We start from the raw sequence: 15,664 nt of genomic DNA, 5'->3' as shown, positions 1-15,664 counted from the left end.
TGCAGACTGGCGGCTCTGGCTGCTCCATGCAGACTGGCGGCTCTGGCTGCTCCATGCAGACTGGCGGCTCTGGCTGCTCCATGCAGACTGGCGGCTCTGGCTGCTCCATGCAGACTGGCGGCTCTGGCTGCTCCATGCAGACTGGCGGCTCTGGCTGCTCCATGCAGACTGGCGGCTCTGGCTGCTCCATGCAGACTGGCGGCTCTGGCTGCTCCATGCAGACTGGCGGCTCCTTGCAGACTGGAGGCTCCTTGCAGACTGGCGGCTCCTTGCAGACTGGCAGCTCCTTGCAGACTGGCAGCTCTGGCTGCTCCATGCAATCTGGCAGCTCCGGCTGCTCCATGCAGACTGGCAGCTCCGGCTGCTCCATGCAGACTGGCAGCTCCGGCTGCTCCATGCAGACTGGCAGCTCTGGCTGCTCCATGCAGACTGGCAGCTCTGGCTGCTCCATGCAGACTGGCAGCTCTTGCTGCTCCAAACAGGCAGGTGACTACGGCAACGCTGTAGAGGCGGAAGGCTCTGGCAGCGCTAAACAGGCGGGAGACTCCAGCAGCGCAGGAGAGGAGGAAGGCTCTGGCAGCGCTGGAGAGGCGAGGTGCACTGTAGGCCTGATGCGTGGTGCTGGCACTGGTGGTACTGGGCCGAGGACACGCACAGGAAGCCTGGTGCGGGGAGCTGGTGTGTGAAGGTGGTACTGGATAGACCGGACCGTGCAGGCGCACTGGAGCTCTTGAGCACCGAGCCTGCCCAACCTTACCCGGTTGAATGGTCCCGGTCGCCCTGCCAGTGCGGCGAGGTGGAATAGCCCGCACTGGGCTATGCAGGCGAACCGGGGACACCGTGCGCAAGGCTGGTGCCATGTAAGCCGGCCCAAGGAGACGCACTGGGGACCAGATGCGTAGAGCCGGCTTCATGGCATTTGGCTCGACGCTCAATCTAGCCCGGCCGATACGTGGAGCTGGAATATACCGCACCGGGCTATGCACCCGCACTGGGGACACCGTGCGCACCACTGCATAACACGGTGCCTGCCCGGTCTCTCTAGCCCCCCGGTAAGCACAGGGAGTTTGCGCAGGTCTCCTACCTGGCATAGCCATACTCCCTGTGAGCCCCCCCCAATACATTTTTGGGGCTGACTCTCAGGCTTCCATCCGCGTCGCCGTGCTGCCTCCTCATACCAGCGCCTCTCCGCTTTGGCCGCCTCCAGTTCTTCCTTGGGGTGGCGATATTCTCCAGGCTGAGCCCAGGGTCCTTCACTGTCCAGTTCGTCCTGCCATGTCCATTCCTTCTCTTGCTGCACCTTGGGGCGGCTACACTCCCCTGGTTTAGCCCAGGGTCCTCTCCCGTCGAGGATTTCCTCCCAAGTCCAGAAATTCTTGTCACGCTGCTCCTGCTGCTGTTGTTGCCTGTTACCACGCCGCTTGGTCCTGTTGTGGTGGGTGATTCTGTAACGGCTTTCTTGTGGTGAAGGAGAGTCGGACCAAAATGCAGCGTTGTGATGATTCATGTTATTTTAATAAAGGAAAACCTATACATGAAAAAACTACCAAAATAATGAAACCGTGAAAACCGAAACAGCCCTATCTGGTGCAAACACAGAGACAGGAACAATCACCCACAAACACAGTGAAACCCAGGTTACCTAAATATGGTTCCCAATCAGAGACAATGACTCACACCTGCCTCTGATTGAGAACCATATCAGGCCAGACATAGAAATAGACAAACTAGACATGAAACATAGAATGCCCACTCAGCTCACACCCTGACCAACCAAAACATAGAAACATACAAAGCAAACTATGGTCAGGGTGTGACAATGCCTCTGTATGTCCTGCTAAATCCATTGCCTTGCTTGGGTCTATATCTGAGCTGTTGCCTGATATGGTTTCTCAATGCACGGCTATAAAAGCCTATGAAAAAAAAAACACCAGTGTAGAGGCGGTCTTTGAAAGGTAAAAGCTGTCTATCCATAACATTCAGCATCCTCACTCACTCACTCACTCACTCACTCACTCACTCACTCACTCACTCACTCACTCACTCACTCACTCACACACACAACTTCCTAGTTTCAATACTCTTACTTTCTAGGCCTGTTGCTTCCTTGGTTACATCTCCCTTCATCCTCAACTCTCCCCTCTACCCCTCTCTTAGAGCCCCAGCCAGAGACAGAGCCCTCTGAGCGACTGGAAGGAAGATCAAGGGTCATACTGTCAAAACATTCCCAGAGTGCACTGCACCTCCCCTGCCACCCCAACCCCCACACACACTACTTCCTTGAACATACCACACTCCCAGAGAGAAATCTCTACTTTTATGTTTACTTTGACAATGGAAGTGCTTTAACTTTCCACATCAATACAGTTTATTGAAGAATGTAAATCATGTGTATTACAGAAACTGTAAATATGTTACACATTGTGTTGATCACTCTAAACTAAATATGAACTTTAGTGATCTTACATTGACCCATTACAGTTGTCTCCCGCACAAATCTTGCTGCTGTGATGGCACACTGTGGTATTTCACCCAATAGATATGAGAGTTTATCAAAATTGGGTTTGTATTCTGAGGGAAACATGTGTCTCTAATATGGTCATACATTGGGCAGGAGGTTAGGAAGTGCAGCTCAGTTTCCACCTCATTTTGTGGGCAGTGTGCACATAGCCTGTCTTCTCTTGAGAGCCATGTCTGCCTACGGCAGCCTTTCCCAATAGCAAGGCTATGCTCACTGAGTCTATACATAGTCAAAGCTTTCCTTAAGTTTGGGTCAGTCACAGTGGTTAGGTATTCTGCCGCTGTGTACTCTCTGTTTAGGGCCAAATAGCATTCTAGTTTGCTCTGTTTTTTTGTTAGTTCTTTCCAATATGTCAAGTAATTATATTTTTTTCTCATGATTTGATTGGGTCTAATTGTGCTGCTGTCCTGGGGCTCTGTGGGGTGTGTTTGTGTTTGTGAACAGAGCCCCAGGACCAGCTTGCTTAGGGGGCTCTTCTCCAGGTTCATCTCTCTGTAGGGGATGGCTTTGTTATAGAAGGTTTGGGAATCGCTTCCTTTAGGTAGCTGTAGAACTGAATGGCTCTTTTCTGGATTTTGATAATTAGTGGGTAAATATACAGTGTTGCAATTATGTGCAATAGTTAAAGTACAAAAGGGAAAATAAATATGGGTTGTATTTACAATGGTGTTTGTCTTTCTCTCCTTTCTCTCCACCTCTCAATTAAATGTCAATCTGTCTCTCTCTAGTGTTGAGAAACCTTTGAGTGTCTGTGCTTTAGCCCCAGCCAGAGACAGAGCACTCTGAGTGACTGGAAGGAAGATCAAGGGTCATGCTGTCAAAAACAATCCTAGAGTGCATTGTATCTCCCCCGCCACCCCAACCGCTTCCATGAACCTACCACACTTAGAGAGAGATGTCTAAATGTTATGTTAAGATGAATGAATTAAGATCACTTTGTTGGTTAATTGCTCACAAGGTCCAACCGAAATTTGACTTCCGATTTTAAAACCCTTCGAAAATCACACATACATACTGGGCACCAGGGGAGCTGTTGTTTTTGAGGGGTTAAGTGTCTTGCTCAAGGGCACAACAGCAGACAATGGCACCTAAGATTTTGCTCTGGCTTTCCATAGCCAAAAAAGTTTATTGAATTGAGAGAGAGAGAGAGAGAGAGAGAGAGAGAGAGAGAGAGAGAGTGTGAGAGAGATAGAGAGCGTGAGAGAAAGAGAGAGACAGAGACCCATATTTATGCTTATTTATTTTATCTTGTGTCCTTTACCATTTGTACATTGTTAAAACACTGTATATATATATATATATATATAATTTGACATTTGTAATGTCTTTATTGTTTTGAAACTTCTGTATGTGTAATGTTTACTGTTAATTTGTATTGTTTATTTCACTTTATATATTATCTACCTCACTTGCTTTGGCAATGTTAACACGTTTCCCATGCCAATAAAGCCCTTGAATTGAATTGAGAGACAGAGAGAGAGAGTGTGAGAGAGATACTGTGAGAAAGAGAGCGTGAGAGAGAGAGACAGAGAGAGACAGAGAGAGAGGGGGGGGGGTAGAGAGAGAGAGGGGTAGAGAGAGATAAAGGAGAGAGAGAAAGAGAGAGACAGAGAGAGAGAGACAGAGATACAGAGAGAGAGAGGGGGGGGGTAGAGAGAGAAAGGGGTAGAGAGAGATAAAGGACAGAGAGAAAAGGGGAAATTATAGTTTTGATGGCAATCTGTTTTGAATTCAAACTACTTCTTATGCACTCCACTATACTTGTTGCGGGGCACAGCTGGAAAACAGAGGAAGAATATATTGCTAAATCTATATTAAAACCCTGATTCACAGGCACACACAAATACACACACACACACACACACACACTCAGTGTTGTTCCACTGAGTAGCAGAAAGCACCCTACTGAGTGAACCTATGGGCCATTTGGGCCATGTCCGAAATAGCCCATAGGCAGTGCACTAAGGGCCCATAGGGTTCTGGTCAAAAGTAGTACATTATGTAGGGTATAGGGTTCCATTTGGGACGCAATCAATATAGGTTGCCTCCTGACCTTTCTGTCTGGATATCCTACAGACACACAATAGGAGCCTTCATCACCACAAAACATTCCCATCTGTAGATGTGTGTGTGTACGTGTGCATGTGTGTGTGTGTGTGTGTCACAGCTAGGGCCTTCTCCAATGGTGCCCATTCACCCCCAATACAAAGCCTTCAGTGTCAGTCTCTGCTCCCTGACACCCACCACAGTACCAGGGCTGATTCACTGTCTGTCTTTCTGTCTGAGAGAGAGATCACTGCCATTCATTCAGATGTGGTTAGGAGTCACTGTGAGGAGAGCAGAGAGATAAACCACTGCTCATCTCTCTGAAGGTCTGATTTCTGCAGTCATCTGACTGGTTTTATTTTTAGAGAGTAAGTGTGTAGTAAACATGTAGTAAGCATGTAGCAAGTGTGTAGTAAGCATGTAGTAACCATATAGTAAGCATGTAGTAAGTGTGTAGTAAGCCTGCAGTGTGTAGTACGTGTAGCAAGCATGTAGCAAGCATGTAGTAAGTTTGTAGTAAGTGTGAGTAAGCGTGTAGTAACCATGTAGTAAGTGGGTAGTAACCATGTAGTAAGCATGTAGTAAGCTTGTAATAAGTGTGTAGTAACCATGTTGTAAGCATGTAGTAAACGTGTAGTAAGCATGTAGTACATGTGTAGTAAGCATATAGTTACTGTGTAGTAAGCATGTAGCATGTGTGTAGTAAGCATGTAGTAACCGTGTAGTATGTGTGTAGTATGTGTGTAGTAACCATGTAGTAAGTGTGTAGTAAGCATGTAGTATGTATGTAGTAACCATTTAGTAAGCATGTAGTATGTGTGTAGTAAGCACGTAGTAAGCATGTAGTATGTGTGTAGTAAGCATGTAGTAAACATGTAGTAAGCATGTAGTAAGCGTGTAGTATGTGTGTAGTAAGCATGTAGTAAGCATGGAGTAAGTGTGTAGTAAGCATGTAGTAAGCATGTAGTAAGCGTGTAGTAAGCCTGCAGTGTGTAGTACGTGTAGCAAGCATGTAGCAAGCATGTAGTAAGTTTGTAGTAAGTGTGAGAAAGCGTGTAGTAACCATGTAGTAAGCGTGTAGTAAGTGGGTAGTAACCATGTAGTAAGCATGTAGTAGGCTTGTAATAAGTGTGTAGTAACTGTGTTGTAAGCATGTAGTAAACGTGTAGTAAGCATGTAGTACGTATGTAGTAAGCATGTAGTTACTGTGTAGTAAGCATGTAGTATGTGTGTAGTAAGCATGTAGTAACCATGTAGTATGTGTGTAGTATGTGTGTAGTAACCATGTAGTAAGTGTGTAGTAAGCATGTAGTATGTGTGTAGTAACCATTTAGTAAGCATGTAGTACGTGTGTAGTAAGCATGTAGTATGTGTGTAGTAACCATGTAGTAGCCATGTAGTAAGCATGTAGTAAACATGTAGCAAGCATGTGGTAAACATGTAGCAAGCATGTAGTAATCATGTAGTATGTATGTAGCAAGCATGTAGTAAGCGTGTAGTAAGCATGTAGTAAGCCTGTAGTATGTGTGTAGTAAGCATGTAGTAAGCATGTAGTAAGCATGTAGTAAGTGTGTAGTATGTGTGTAGTAAGCATGTAGTAAGCATGTAGTAAGCGTGTTGCCAATGTAATCTTCAATATTTTGTGTGATAAGTATTATCAAGAAGTCAAGAACAATATCAAATTCCTCTCCTTTGAGAAAACACAAGCAACAGAGAAATAGGTCTGTCTGAGGTCTGTGAACGAGAGAGAGAGAGACAGAAAGAGAGAGAGACGGAAAGAGAGCGCGAGCGAAAAAGAGAGAAACGGAAAAAGAGAGAGAGAGCGGAGAGAGAAGGAGAGAGAGACAGAAAGAGAGAGAGACAGAGTGAAAAAAAGAGCGAGAATTAGATAGTGTGTGTTATAACGAGACTTTATACACTAAGAGAAAAGCTTGTTCCTTTCATCAGCTGATTACATAAGGATATAAGAGGAGGTACTGACCCACCTCTACCCTACTGTTTATTCCCCTTTATTCCCCTCTCTACCCCTCTCTCTCTCTCTACTCCTGCCCTCACCACTATTCTGTTACTATAGGCTTAGACTTGCAAACCAAATGGCACCCGATTCCCTATGGGCCCTGGTTAAAAGTAGGGCACTATATGGGAATAAGGTACCCTTTGGGACACATCCTAGTGTAACGACTGAGAGCGGGCTTGGGATTGACTACAGTTCAGTATATGAAAGTTAATATCCAAATAAAAGTTAATGGAAAAATGATTATCTTGGGTTAATACATAATTGCCTTTAAACATCATCAGGATGTCTTTTTGGAGAATACATTGCAGAACAGATTGAAAGGGATAATATAGCCTCTCCTCTCTCCACTACATCAGCTAAATAAAGTTGACTCCAGATACCTGCCATGGCTTGGGGCTGACGTGAGCGTGAAAACTAAATCAGAGTGAGTGAAAGGTTATGTTTGACTATTTTCAGAGAAACAAAAATAATTGACAATATGGTTAAGAAAGAGGAGATACGATGTAAAGAATCGCAGAAAGACTGATTGAGATTGAGAGCCAGACTGTTAAGCAGCGACGAGTTTACCTGCCATTGTCCCCGTGACATAACAGTCCCCTGCCACAGACAGAAGTGGGTCAGGAGTCATGGTTACGACAACAGGAAGTGGACAGACTGACTTTTGTCTTAGCAAAACCCAGAACAACATTGGGAGGCGCATGCATGCACACGGATGCACAGACACAGACAGAGTGGGATTCCTGTGCAGAGCCCAAACCAGCAGGAGTGAGGCAGGAAACCTGACTTTTATCATTCTTTTAACTTTGATTTCCTTTAGGAGGAAGTTGCTCTCACTGTGTGTGCTTTCTCACTCTATCTCCTCTCAGGGTGTGTCCAAAATGGCACACTAGTCCCTATACAGTGGCCCGTAGGGGTCTGGTCGAAAGTAGCGCACTACAGATGTAGGATCTTAACTTGATCACTCTTTTGCTGCTGAGAATTTTCTCAAATGTTTTAAAAATGTATGTTTTAAAAAGGCTTCCAAAGTTTGTCATTTCAACCTTAACATTTCAGTCTTGATTTGCCCTAATGAAAAATGTGTTAACCTCTACAAAAATGTCCATTAATTATAATCCACATAATAATTCAAATTTCCTGTTCCTGCAGGATAATTTTCCAGCTGTAGCAAATTGGCTGATATTAAGATCCTACATCTGTATGAAGGGAATAGGTGGGACAATGTTACACCCCATCCCCTGGCTGAGACAAACAAACTCTATATGGCTTCACACCACCAGAATCAAACATCTCAAACTGCCACAGAAAATATGACCGTAAGTCTGTCTTCATCTCTCGCTACAGTACTGTTGAGGAAGGCAGATTCAATGTTTACCTACTCTCCATATCAAAACGTCTGTCCATATCAAAACGTCTGTCCATATCAAAACGTCTGTCCATATCAAAACGTCTGTCCATATCAAAACGTCTGTCCATATCAAAACGTCTGTCCATATCAAAACGTCTGTCCAGAGACATAGACATGGAGAGTGTCACGACTTCCTTGTTCTGTTCTGGCGGCGTTCGGTGGTCGACGTCACCGGCTTTCTAGCCGCTACCGATCCATGTTTCATTTTTCATTTTCTTTTGTCTGTTTACACACCTGGTTCCAATCTCATAATTATGTTTCTTATTTAACCCTGTGTTTTCCCTTTCTGTTTTGTGCGTGATTGTCTTTTGTGTATTCCGGTGTTTTGGATTTTGTGTCCTGTTTTGTAACGGGATTTTGTTACATGTTTGGATTGAGTAAATCAGTGTTTTTACTCTTACCTGTGTCCTGCACCTGACTCCTTCGCTATCTTCTAGAGAGAGAGAGAGAGAGAGAGAGAGAGAGAGAGAGAGAGAGAGAGAGAGAGACAGAGAGAGAGAGAGACAGAGAGAGCGAGAGAGACAGAGATCAAGAGAAATGGAGACAGACAGACAGAGAGAGCGAGAGAGACAGAGAGCAAGAGAAATGGAGACAGACAGACAGAGAGAGCGAGAGAGACAGAGAGCAAGAGAAATGGAGACAGACAGACAGACACACAGACAGACAGACCGAGATTAAACGAGAGAGAGAGAGAGAGAGAGAGATAATGAGATGTTGTGAAAGAGGGATGGCCTGCTAAACTCACTAAACAGCTGGCAGGAATACAAGGGAATGTAAATACATGATTATATTTAAATACAGGTCAGTGAATCAGAGGAGAGGAGTGTCTAAAAGGAGAATATTGACTGCGTCCCAAATGGCTCTCCATATAGTGCACTCCTTTTGACCAGTGCCCATAGGTCACCCCTGGTTCGAGCCCAGATTGGGGTGAGGAGAGGGACCGAAGCAATACTGTTACACACACAACATCAAATCTCCAGAATGAACCAGAACTGTGTTGATATATGAGGTTATTGTAATAGCTAAAGGCACTGGATTGAAACTACAGCCCAAGCGTACATACACGTGCCACACACGTGCTGACATGCACACGTTAGGAAAATGGGTGTGACCGGAGTAATTGTTTCGCACCGATTATGTCACAACACAGTAAAACACAAATTGCATATGCAATTACATATAATATGAATTTGATGATGTCACCTCTTCCATCCAGCCAATACAACAGAAAACAGAATCATTAAAACAAAACTGCTTACACAATCACCACGGTAAGAGTTTTTGGACAGAGCTTTTGCTCCTTTGTCGAATGGCAGAAAACTGTAATTGAAGCATTTTATAATTCAACGACCACGTTTTTCTAGTTAAGTTTACGCAACCACAAGGAAGGAGTTCACCACTGTGCACAAACTACTCTGCCAGTAGTGACAGCATTGGAGTCTTTATAAGGTTCATCACCAGAAGAAAAACAAAACATTTTTATAGTTACACATTAAAGACAATTTAAACAGCCATTTGCCTTCTAGTGTGCCCAGGATCACTTCACAGTGGTATACACACACACACACACACACACACCCACACACACACACATGGTAACATGAGCAGTCAGCAGAACCCTATGACAAATGTCTACCATCATCCCTCCCATAACAGACAGAACAAAGACATCTGAGGTGTGCGTGCATGCGTGAGTTCAGGTCAAACCTATGGTCAACATCAGTGGTGTGAGGAATAGCACTTAATGCTCAATGTGGTAACACACCACATTAGGTTGAACAGATACCATGACGTTTGGAGACGTCTTCACCTGCATGATAGATACTTGGTCTTGAGAGGGTCAACTTCATTAGAAAAAGTTACACAGATACCATGTAGGCTACTATTGTTGTGAGTAGCTGCTGCATCAGCCACAGCTACTGGGGATCTTAATAAACTAAACCAAACCAAGAAACTAGGCCTGTTTCTATCTATCTAGCTCTGACTAGGATGAGAGTCGATCAGTGAGTCGGATATCAGAGAACGAACAAGGCCAAGACGACCATCTGAGTCAGTGTTGATCAAAAAACACATGAAGCTCATTGATCCGACAGACACAGCTCTTTTTATCCAGCAGGGATAATATGCCTTTTGTTCAAATCGTGATTATGGAACTGGAATGTGTGTATATATAGCTTCCACTGTTGCTGTTTCCAGTGTTGGGGACGCTACTCTGAAAATATAGTCTACCAAGCACTTCACATTAGAAGAAGTTAAGTACCCAATTGTCATACTTCAGTAAAAGTAAAGTTACCTGAAAATTAAAGATACTCAAGTAAAAGTAAAGATACCTTAAATGTAAAGATACACAAGTAAAAGTAAAGATACCTTAAATGTAAAGATACACAAGTAAAAGTAAAGATACCTTAAATGTAAAGATACACAAGTAAAAGTAAAGATACCTTAAATGTCAAGATACTCAAGTAAAAGTAAAGATACCTTAAATGTAAAGATACTCAAGTAAAAGTGAAGATACCTTAAATGTAAAGATACTCAAGTAAAAGTAAAGATACCTTAAATGTAAAGATACACAAGTAAAAGTAAAGATACCTTAAATGTAAAGATACACAAGTAAAAGTAAAGATACCTTAAAAGTAAAGATACACAAGTAAATGTAAAGATACCTTAAAAGTAAAGATACACAAGTAAAAGTAAAGATACCTTAAAAGTAAAGATACACAAGTAAAAGTAAAGATACCTTAAAAGTAAAGATACACAAGTAAAAGTAAAGATACCTTAAAAGTAAAGATACACAAGTAAAAGTAAAGATACCTTAAAAGTAAAGATACACAAGTAAAAGTGAGTCAGCCAGTAAAATACTACTTGAGTAAAAGTCTAGAGGTTTTTGGTTTTAAATATACTTAAGTATCAAAAGTAAATGTAATTGCTAAAATGTACTTAAGTATCAAAAGTAAAAGTAAATTAAAAAGTAAATTAAATTCCTTATATTAAGCAAACCAGACAGCATAATTTTTTTAACGGATAGCCAGGGGCACGCTCCAAAACTCAGACATCCTTTACAAACAAAGCATTTGTGTTTAGTGAGGCAGTAGGGATGACCATGGATGTTCTCTTTGATACTGTAAGTGTGTGAATTCAACCATTATCCTGTTCTGCTAGGCATTCAAAATGTAACAAGTACTTTTGGCTTTCAGGGAAAATGTATGGAGTAAAAAGTACATTCTTTTCTTTGGGAACGTAGTAAAGTTAAAGTAGAAGTAAAAAAGTAAAAAATATAAATAGTAAGGTACAGATAACCCCAAAACACTACTTAAGTAGTACTTTAATGTATTTTTACTTAAGTACTTTACACCACTGCAATGAATCATTTCCTGAACTGACTGGATTCGAATGGAATTAACCCCAAACGCTGACACTAACTGACCTCAAATACTATAAATGTGATGTCAACCATTTCACAGTTTACAGTAGCACTGCATTGCCCACATTTCCAAAATCTTTGCCCTGTCTGTGCAGCCGAGAGATTCTAGAGTGCTGGTCATGAGAATAGAATGCTGGGTGTAGGAGTGGGCTGATGTCAGTGTGTAGAGCAGGGCAGCTTGAGGTCATTGGCCAGGGGAGGGGCGAAGGGGATAGGGGGAAGAGGGGATATGGACACTGGATGAGAGAGTGACCCCCCCCCCCCCCCACACACACACACACACATCAAATTACAGCAAATATTCCACGTGTTAATCCCTGTACAGGGGGAAACATGGCAAGTGGACGTCAATCAATGGATCATTTTCATTAGGGAAACATCAGAGGCGGAGCTCACGATTGAGGCCACCAAACAAATCATGAACGAAAGTGGAAGACATTTTGGCTGTGCGCCAGGGGGGCAGCCAGGCCGCCAGGCCGCCAGGCCCCAGTGAACAGGACATTCTAGTCAGAACTGGGGGAGCGACCTCATTCTCCAAATAAAAGCCTGTTTACATAACACCTCGTTCACCCTATGATAGCAGGCAGACAGGAAGAGAGGAGAGGAGAGAGAAGAGGAGAGAGGAGAGTAGAGCAGAGAGCTCCCAGAGGACCAGTGCCACCAGCGTTTCCTCTTAGTCATACAGAGAAGGATACAAGGACAGAGAGGAGAGGAGAGGAGAGGAGAGGAGAGGAAAAGAGAGGAGAGGAGAGGAGAGGAAAAGAGAGGAGAGGAGAGGAGAGGAGAGGAGGAGAGGAGAGGAGAGGAGAGGAGAGGAGAGGAGAGGAGAGGAGAGGAGAGGAGAGGAGAGGAGAGGAGAGGAGAGGAGAGGAGAGGAGAGGAGAGGAGAGGAGAGGAGAGGAGAGGAGAGGAGAGGAGAGGAGAGGAGAGAGGAGAGGAGAGCAGAGAGCTCCCAGAGGACCAGTGCCACCAGCGTTTCCTCTTTAGTCATACCAGAGAAGGATACAAGGACAGAGAGGAGAGCAGAGAGGAGAGAGGAGAGGAGAGAGGAGAGGAGAGCAAAGAGCTCCCAGAGGACCAGTGCCACCAGTGTTTCCTCTTTAGTCATACAGAGAAGGATACAAGGACAGAGAGGAGAGCAGAGAGTAGAGGAGGAGAGGAGAGAGGAGAGCAGAGAGCTCCCAGAGGACCAGTGGCCACCAGCCTTTCCTCTTTAGTCATACCAGAGAAGGATACAAGGACAGAGAGGAGAGGAGAGAGGAGAGGAGAGAGGAGAGAGGAGAGGAGAGAGGAGAGGAGAGAGGAGAGGAGAGGAGAGAAGAGAGCTCCCAGAGGACTCCTCAGTAACTACGGAGGACTGATCGAGAATGGGGGGGGGGAAGAAAAAAGCCCCCTCTGGAAGAGACTACAACACTGTACCTAGGAGGATAGAGGGAGGGAAGCGTTAACATCACAGACTAAGCTGGAAAGAACTGGGGACTATTACAAGGGGGGTAGAGGAGTATTAGGAGATGGAGAGTACACTATAAAAAAATAGCGCTGTTTTTCCGGAAACTTACTGGCAGCCAGTTACTATAAAAACAAGTACAGACTGTTGCCTTAATTTCCATAGAAACTTTGGTTTAACAGAACATTACTGTAAAGGATCACAAACCCAGCAAATGGAGGCCTGTGAAGTCCTGCACCTCAGGGACGTCTGCTTGAAGAACATCACAGTCATTCAGACCTGGGTCAAATATATACAGTACGTCTGTCCAATACTTTCAAAAACTTGAGCTATGGTTGAGTCATAAACATATCATTCAATTTAGTTCATCAAATGATGATTTAGTTCACTTGGTACAATGGAACCAATGGAGTAGTTTTAACAGTTCAAACTACATTCCACATATAGCACTCCTCAAACACTTTCAAATATTTGAGCTGCGCTTGATCTAGTTTCCAAGCTATATCAAGCTCAAATCATTTCTAACACTTGGCCTGTACTTGATGTCGTTCACCTTGTACAATGGAATCAACGGAATAGTGCCCAAAGTGCAAACTCCAAGCTACTGTAAATCAAGCACCCCTCAAATAATTTCAAGTATTGGACATATGCATTGTATCTGGCCCAGGTCTGCACTCATTTGGAGTGTCTTCCATGTATGTAATGTATGTGATGCAGGTTGAAACACGCTGGAGATCTGGTGTTTTCTGTGTATCCGTTTGCAGTTTAACGAACAGTTGGGGAGCCCCGACAAATTCGCTGTGATTTGAGTTACGCCGACGCGTACGTACGTACGCGCACACACGCATGCACACACACACACACACATTTCAGTTATGCCCATGAAGTCTAGACTGGTTTCGTAGCGGTATATTGTTGAGAGGGTTTGGTGGTAATAACATTTCCACTGACTCTCTAAACTACACTAACTGCTGCCCTGCAACTGACCGGTTCAATGGTTTAAATACACAGTGATCACTATCAAGCACGGATTTACAACATCAACACAATACAAAGACAGGATTAGTGTTGACTCTGTCAGGTCTTAACCAGCAGCTCTACAAAATACACACATGATAAACAGAGAGAGACAGAGAGAGAGAGAGAGAGAGAGAGAGAGAGGAGAAGAGAATATCTGGCATCAACATAGGCTTATCTAACAACTTCTCCACACCAGAATTCTGAGAAAAACTGTCATTGTCCCTGTTTCGAAATCAGATATTTCCTTTTCAAACATAAACTCAGACCATGAAGTTTGCTTTTACAAGGAAAAAGAGACAGAACGTTCCTCAAAGTGCCTGTATGTGAAAACCACAATAGTCATTTTGTGCTCCATAATCTCTCAGAATGCTATTTCGTTTGTGTTATTGTGACATTCTACGGCATGGCAGTGTGCATAATACAGCATGATGTCAGTAATGTGATGCTTGCAACATATCCATGTACATTGATTCTACTGTGTTTTAAGGTGCATCTACACATTTATCATTACTAGAAGTAGGCAATCCTAATATGTGATCATTTTGGTTACTACAAAACATCATGTCTCCCATACATACATCATCCAATCAATAGGTGGGTAGATCCACAATTCTAGAATAAGTCTACCCATCAAATTGCCAATGTGAGAGGTTCTAAAGCACATTCTACTCATTCTATTTATATGTGTAGACGTGTACCATCAGTACCATAGAGTCCTGTACCGATTCTGTTAAGCAGGAGAGAGCTCAGCTTGGACCCCATTGGTCACACTCTGGTACCCATGGAACCTCCCAGCTGGCACTCGCTGCTGATTCGCCATGATTACATCCATTTGCCTCACAGAAAGAAATGTATGTAGCCTACTGTGTTTGTTTAAAACAAATGAAATCTCCTGGCTAATGATACAATTAAATCTACTGATGATGAAAATGTGATTCGTATATCGCTGGTTCCATACTCTCAGAGTGAAGTTTCGTCTAGGTACAGATCTAGGATCAGCTTCCACTCCCCCAATTCTAACGTTAACCATTAGTGGAGAAAATCTTAAACCGACCAAAGATCAGCAACTAGGGTCAACTTCACCCTATTACTCCTCCCTCATAGTGAAGTTCGGTAGTCCGTCTGTCTGCCCAATGAACACACTCATGACCACGGAGGACAGAGGCTTGTCTGTCTGACAACTAGGTCAGGGCACAGCCACACAGATGTCACTGCCGCACAGCCATTGGCCAATTTCAAAAGGACATGATTGGCCGGAAATATGATCACATGACTCAACAGACGCCATTTTGGCTCTCGATGACAGCCAGTATCATTTTGGAATCGAAAGATAGTGAACCAATAGAATTAGAGGTAGATAAAAAAACATGAATGGATGGATGAACGAACAAATAAACAAACAAACAAACAAAAACACGTAAAAGAATAAGGACCGTCTCAGCATGTGTCCTACCTGGGGGCAGTCTTTGATGTAGTGGCCCTTGTTGAAGCAGAGGTGGCACAGGTAGTTGGGCGGGGGTCTCTTACTTGGCTTGCGGGACTCTGAGGAGAGGGAAAGGTCGGAGAAGTGGTCTGTCAGGGTGTTGAGTCCATCAACGATGTTGTTGAGTGAGCCGTATGGCGAGACATTCTTATACACGCTGTTATTCAACGCCTGGAACAGGGAGAGATGAGAAAACACAGTTGGAAAATTACCCAGGGAAAAAACACAGTTGGAATATTACCCAGGGAAAAAACACAGTTGGGAAATTACCCAGGGAAAAAACATAGTTGGAATATGACACAGG

General features: G+C 43.9%; 1 protein-coding gene across 1 annotated transcript in view; it reads right to left on the bottom strand.

Annotated features, from left to right (window-relative positions):
- Positions 1 to 15,664, bottom strand: part of zcchc24 (zinc finger, CCHC domain containing 24) — a 78,620-nt gene that overhangs the window by 43,613 nt on the left and 19,343 nt on the right. Inside the window, exon 2 of the mRNA XM_020471141.2 lies at positions 15,331 to 15,531. Coding sequence (XP_020326730.1) covers positions 15,331 to 15,531 — 201 coding nt within the window. The remainder of the gene's footprint in view (positions 1 to 15,330; positions 15,532 to 15,664) is intronic.

Source organism: Oncorhynchus kisutch, linkage group LG4 (genome assembly GCF_002021735.2).
Source record: "Oncorhynchus kisutch isolate 150728-3 linkage group LG4, Okis_V2, whole genome shotgun sequence".
NCBI lineage: Eukaryota > Metazoa > Chordata > Actinopteri > Salmoniformes > Salmonidae > Oncorhynchus > Oncorhynchus kisutch.
Note: the sequence above shows the minus strand (reverse complement) of the source record. Positions and strands in the feature narration are given on the sequence as shown.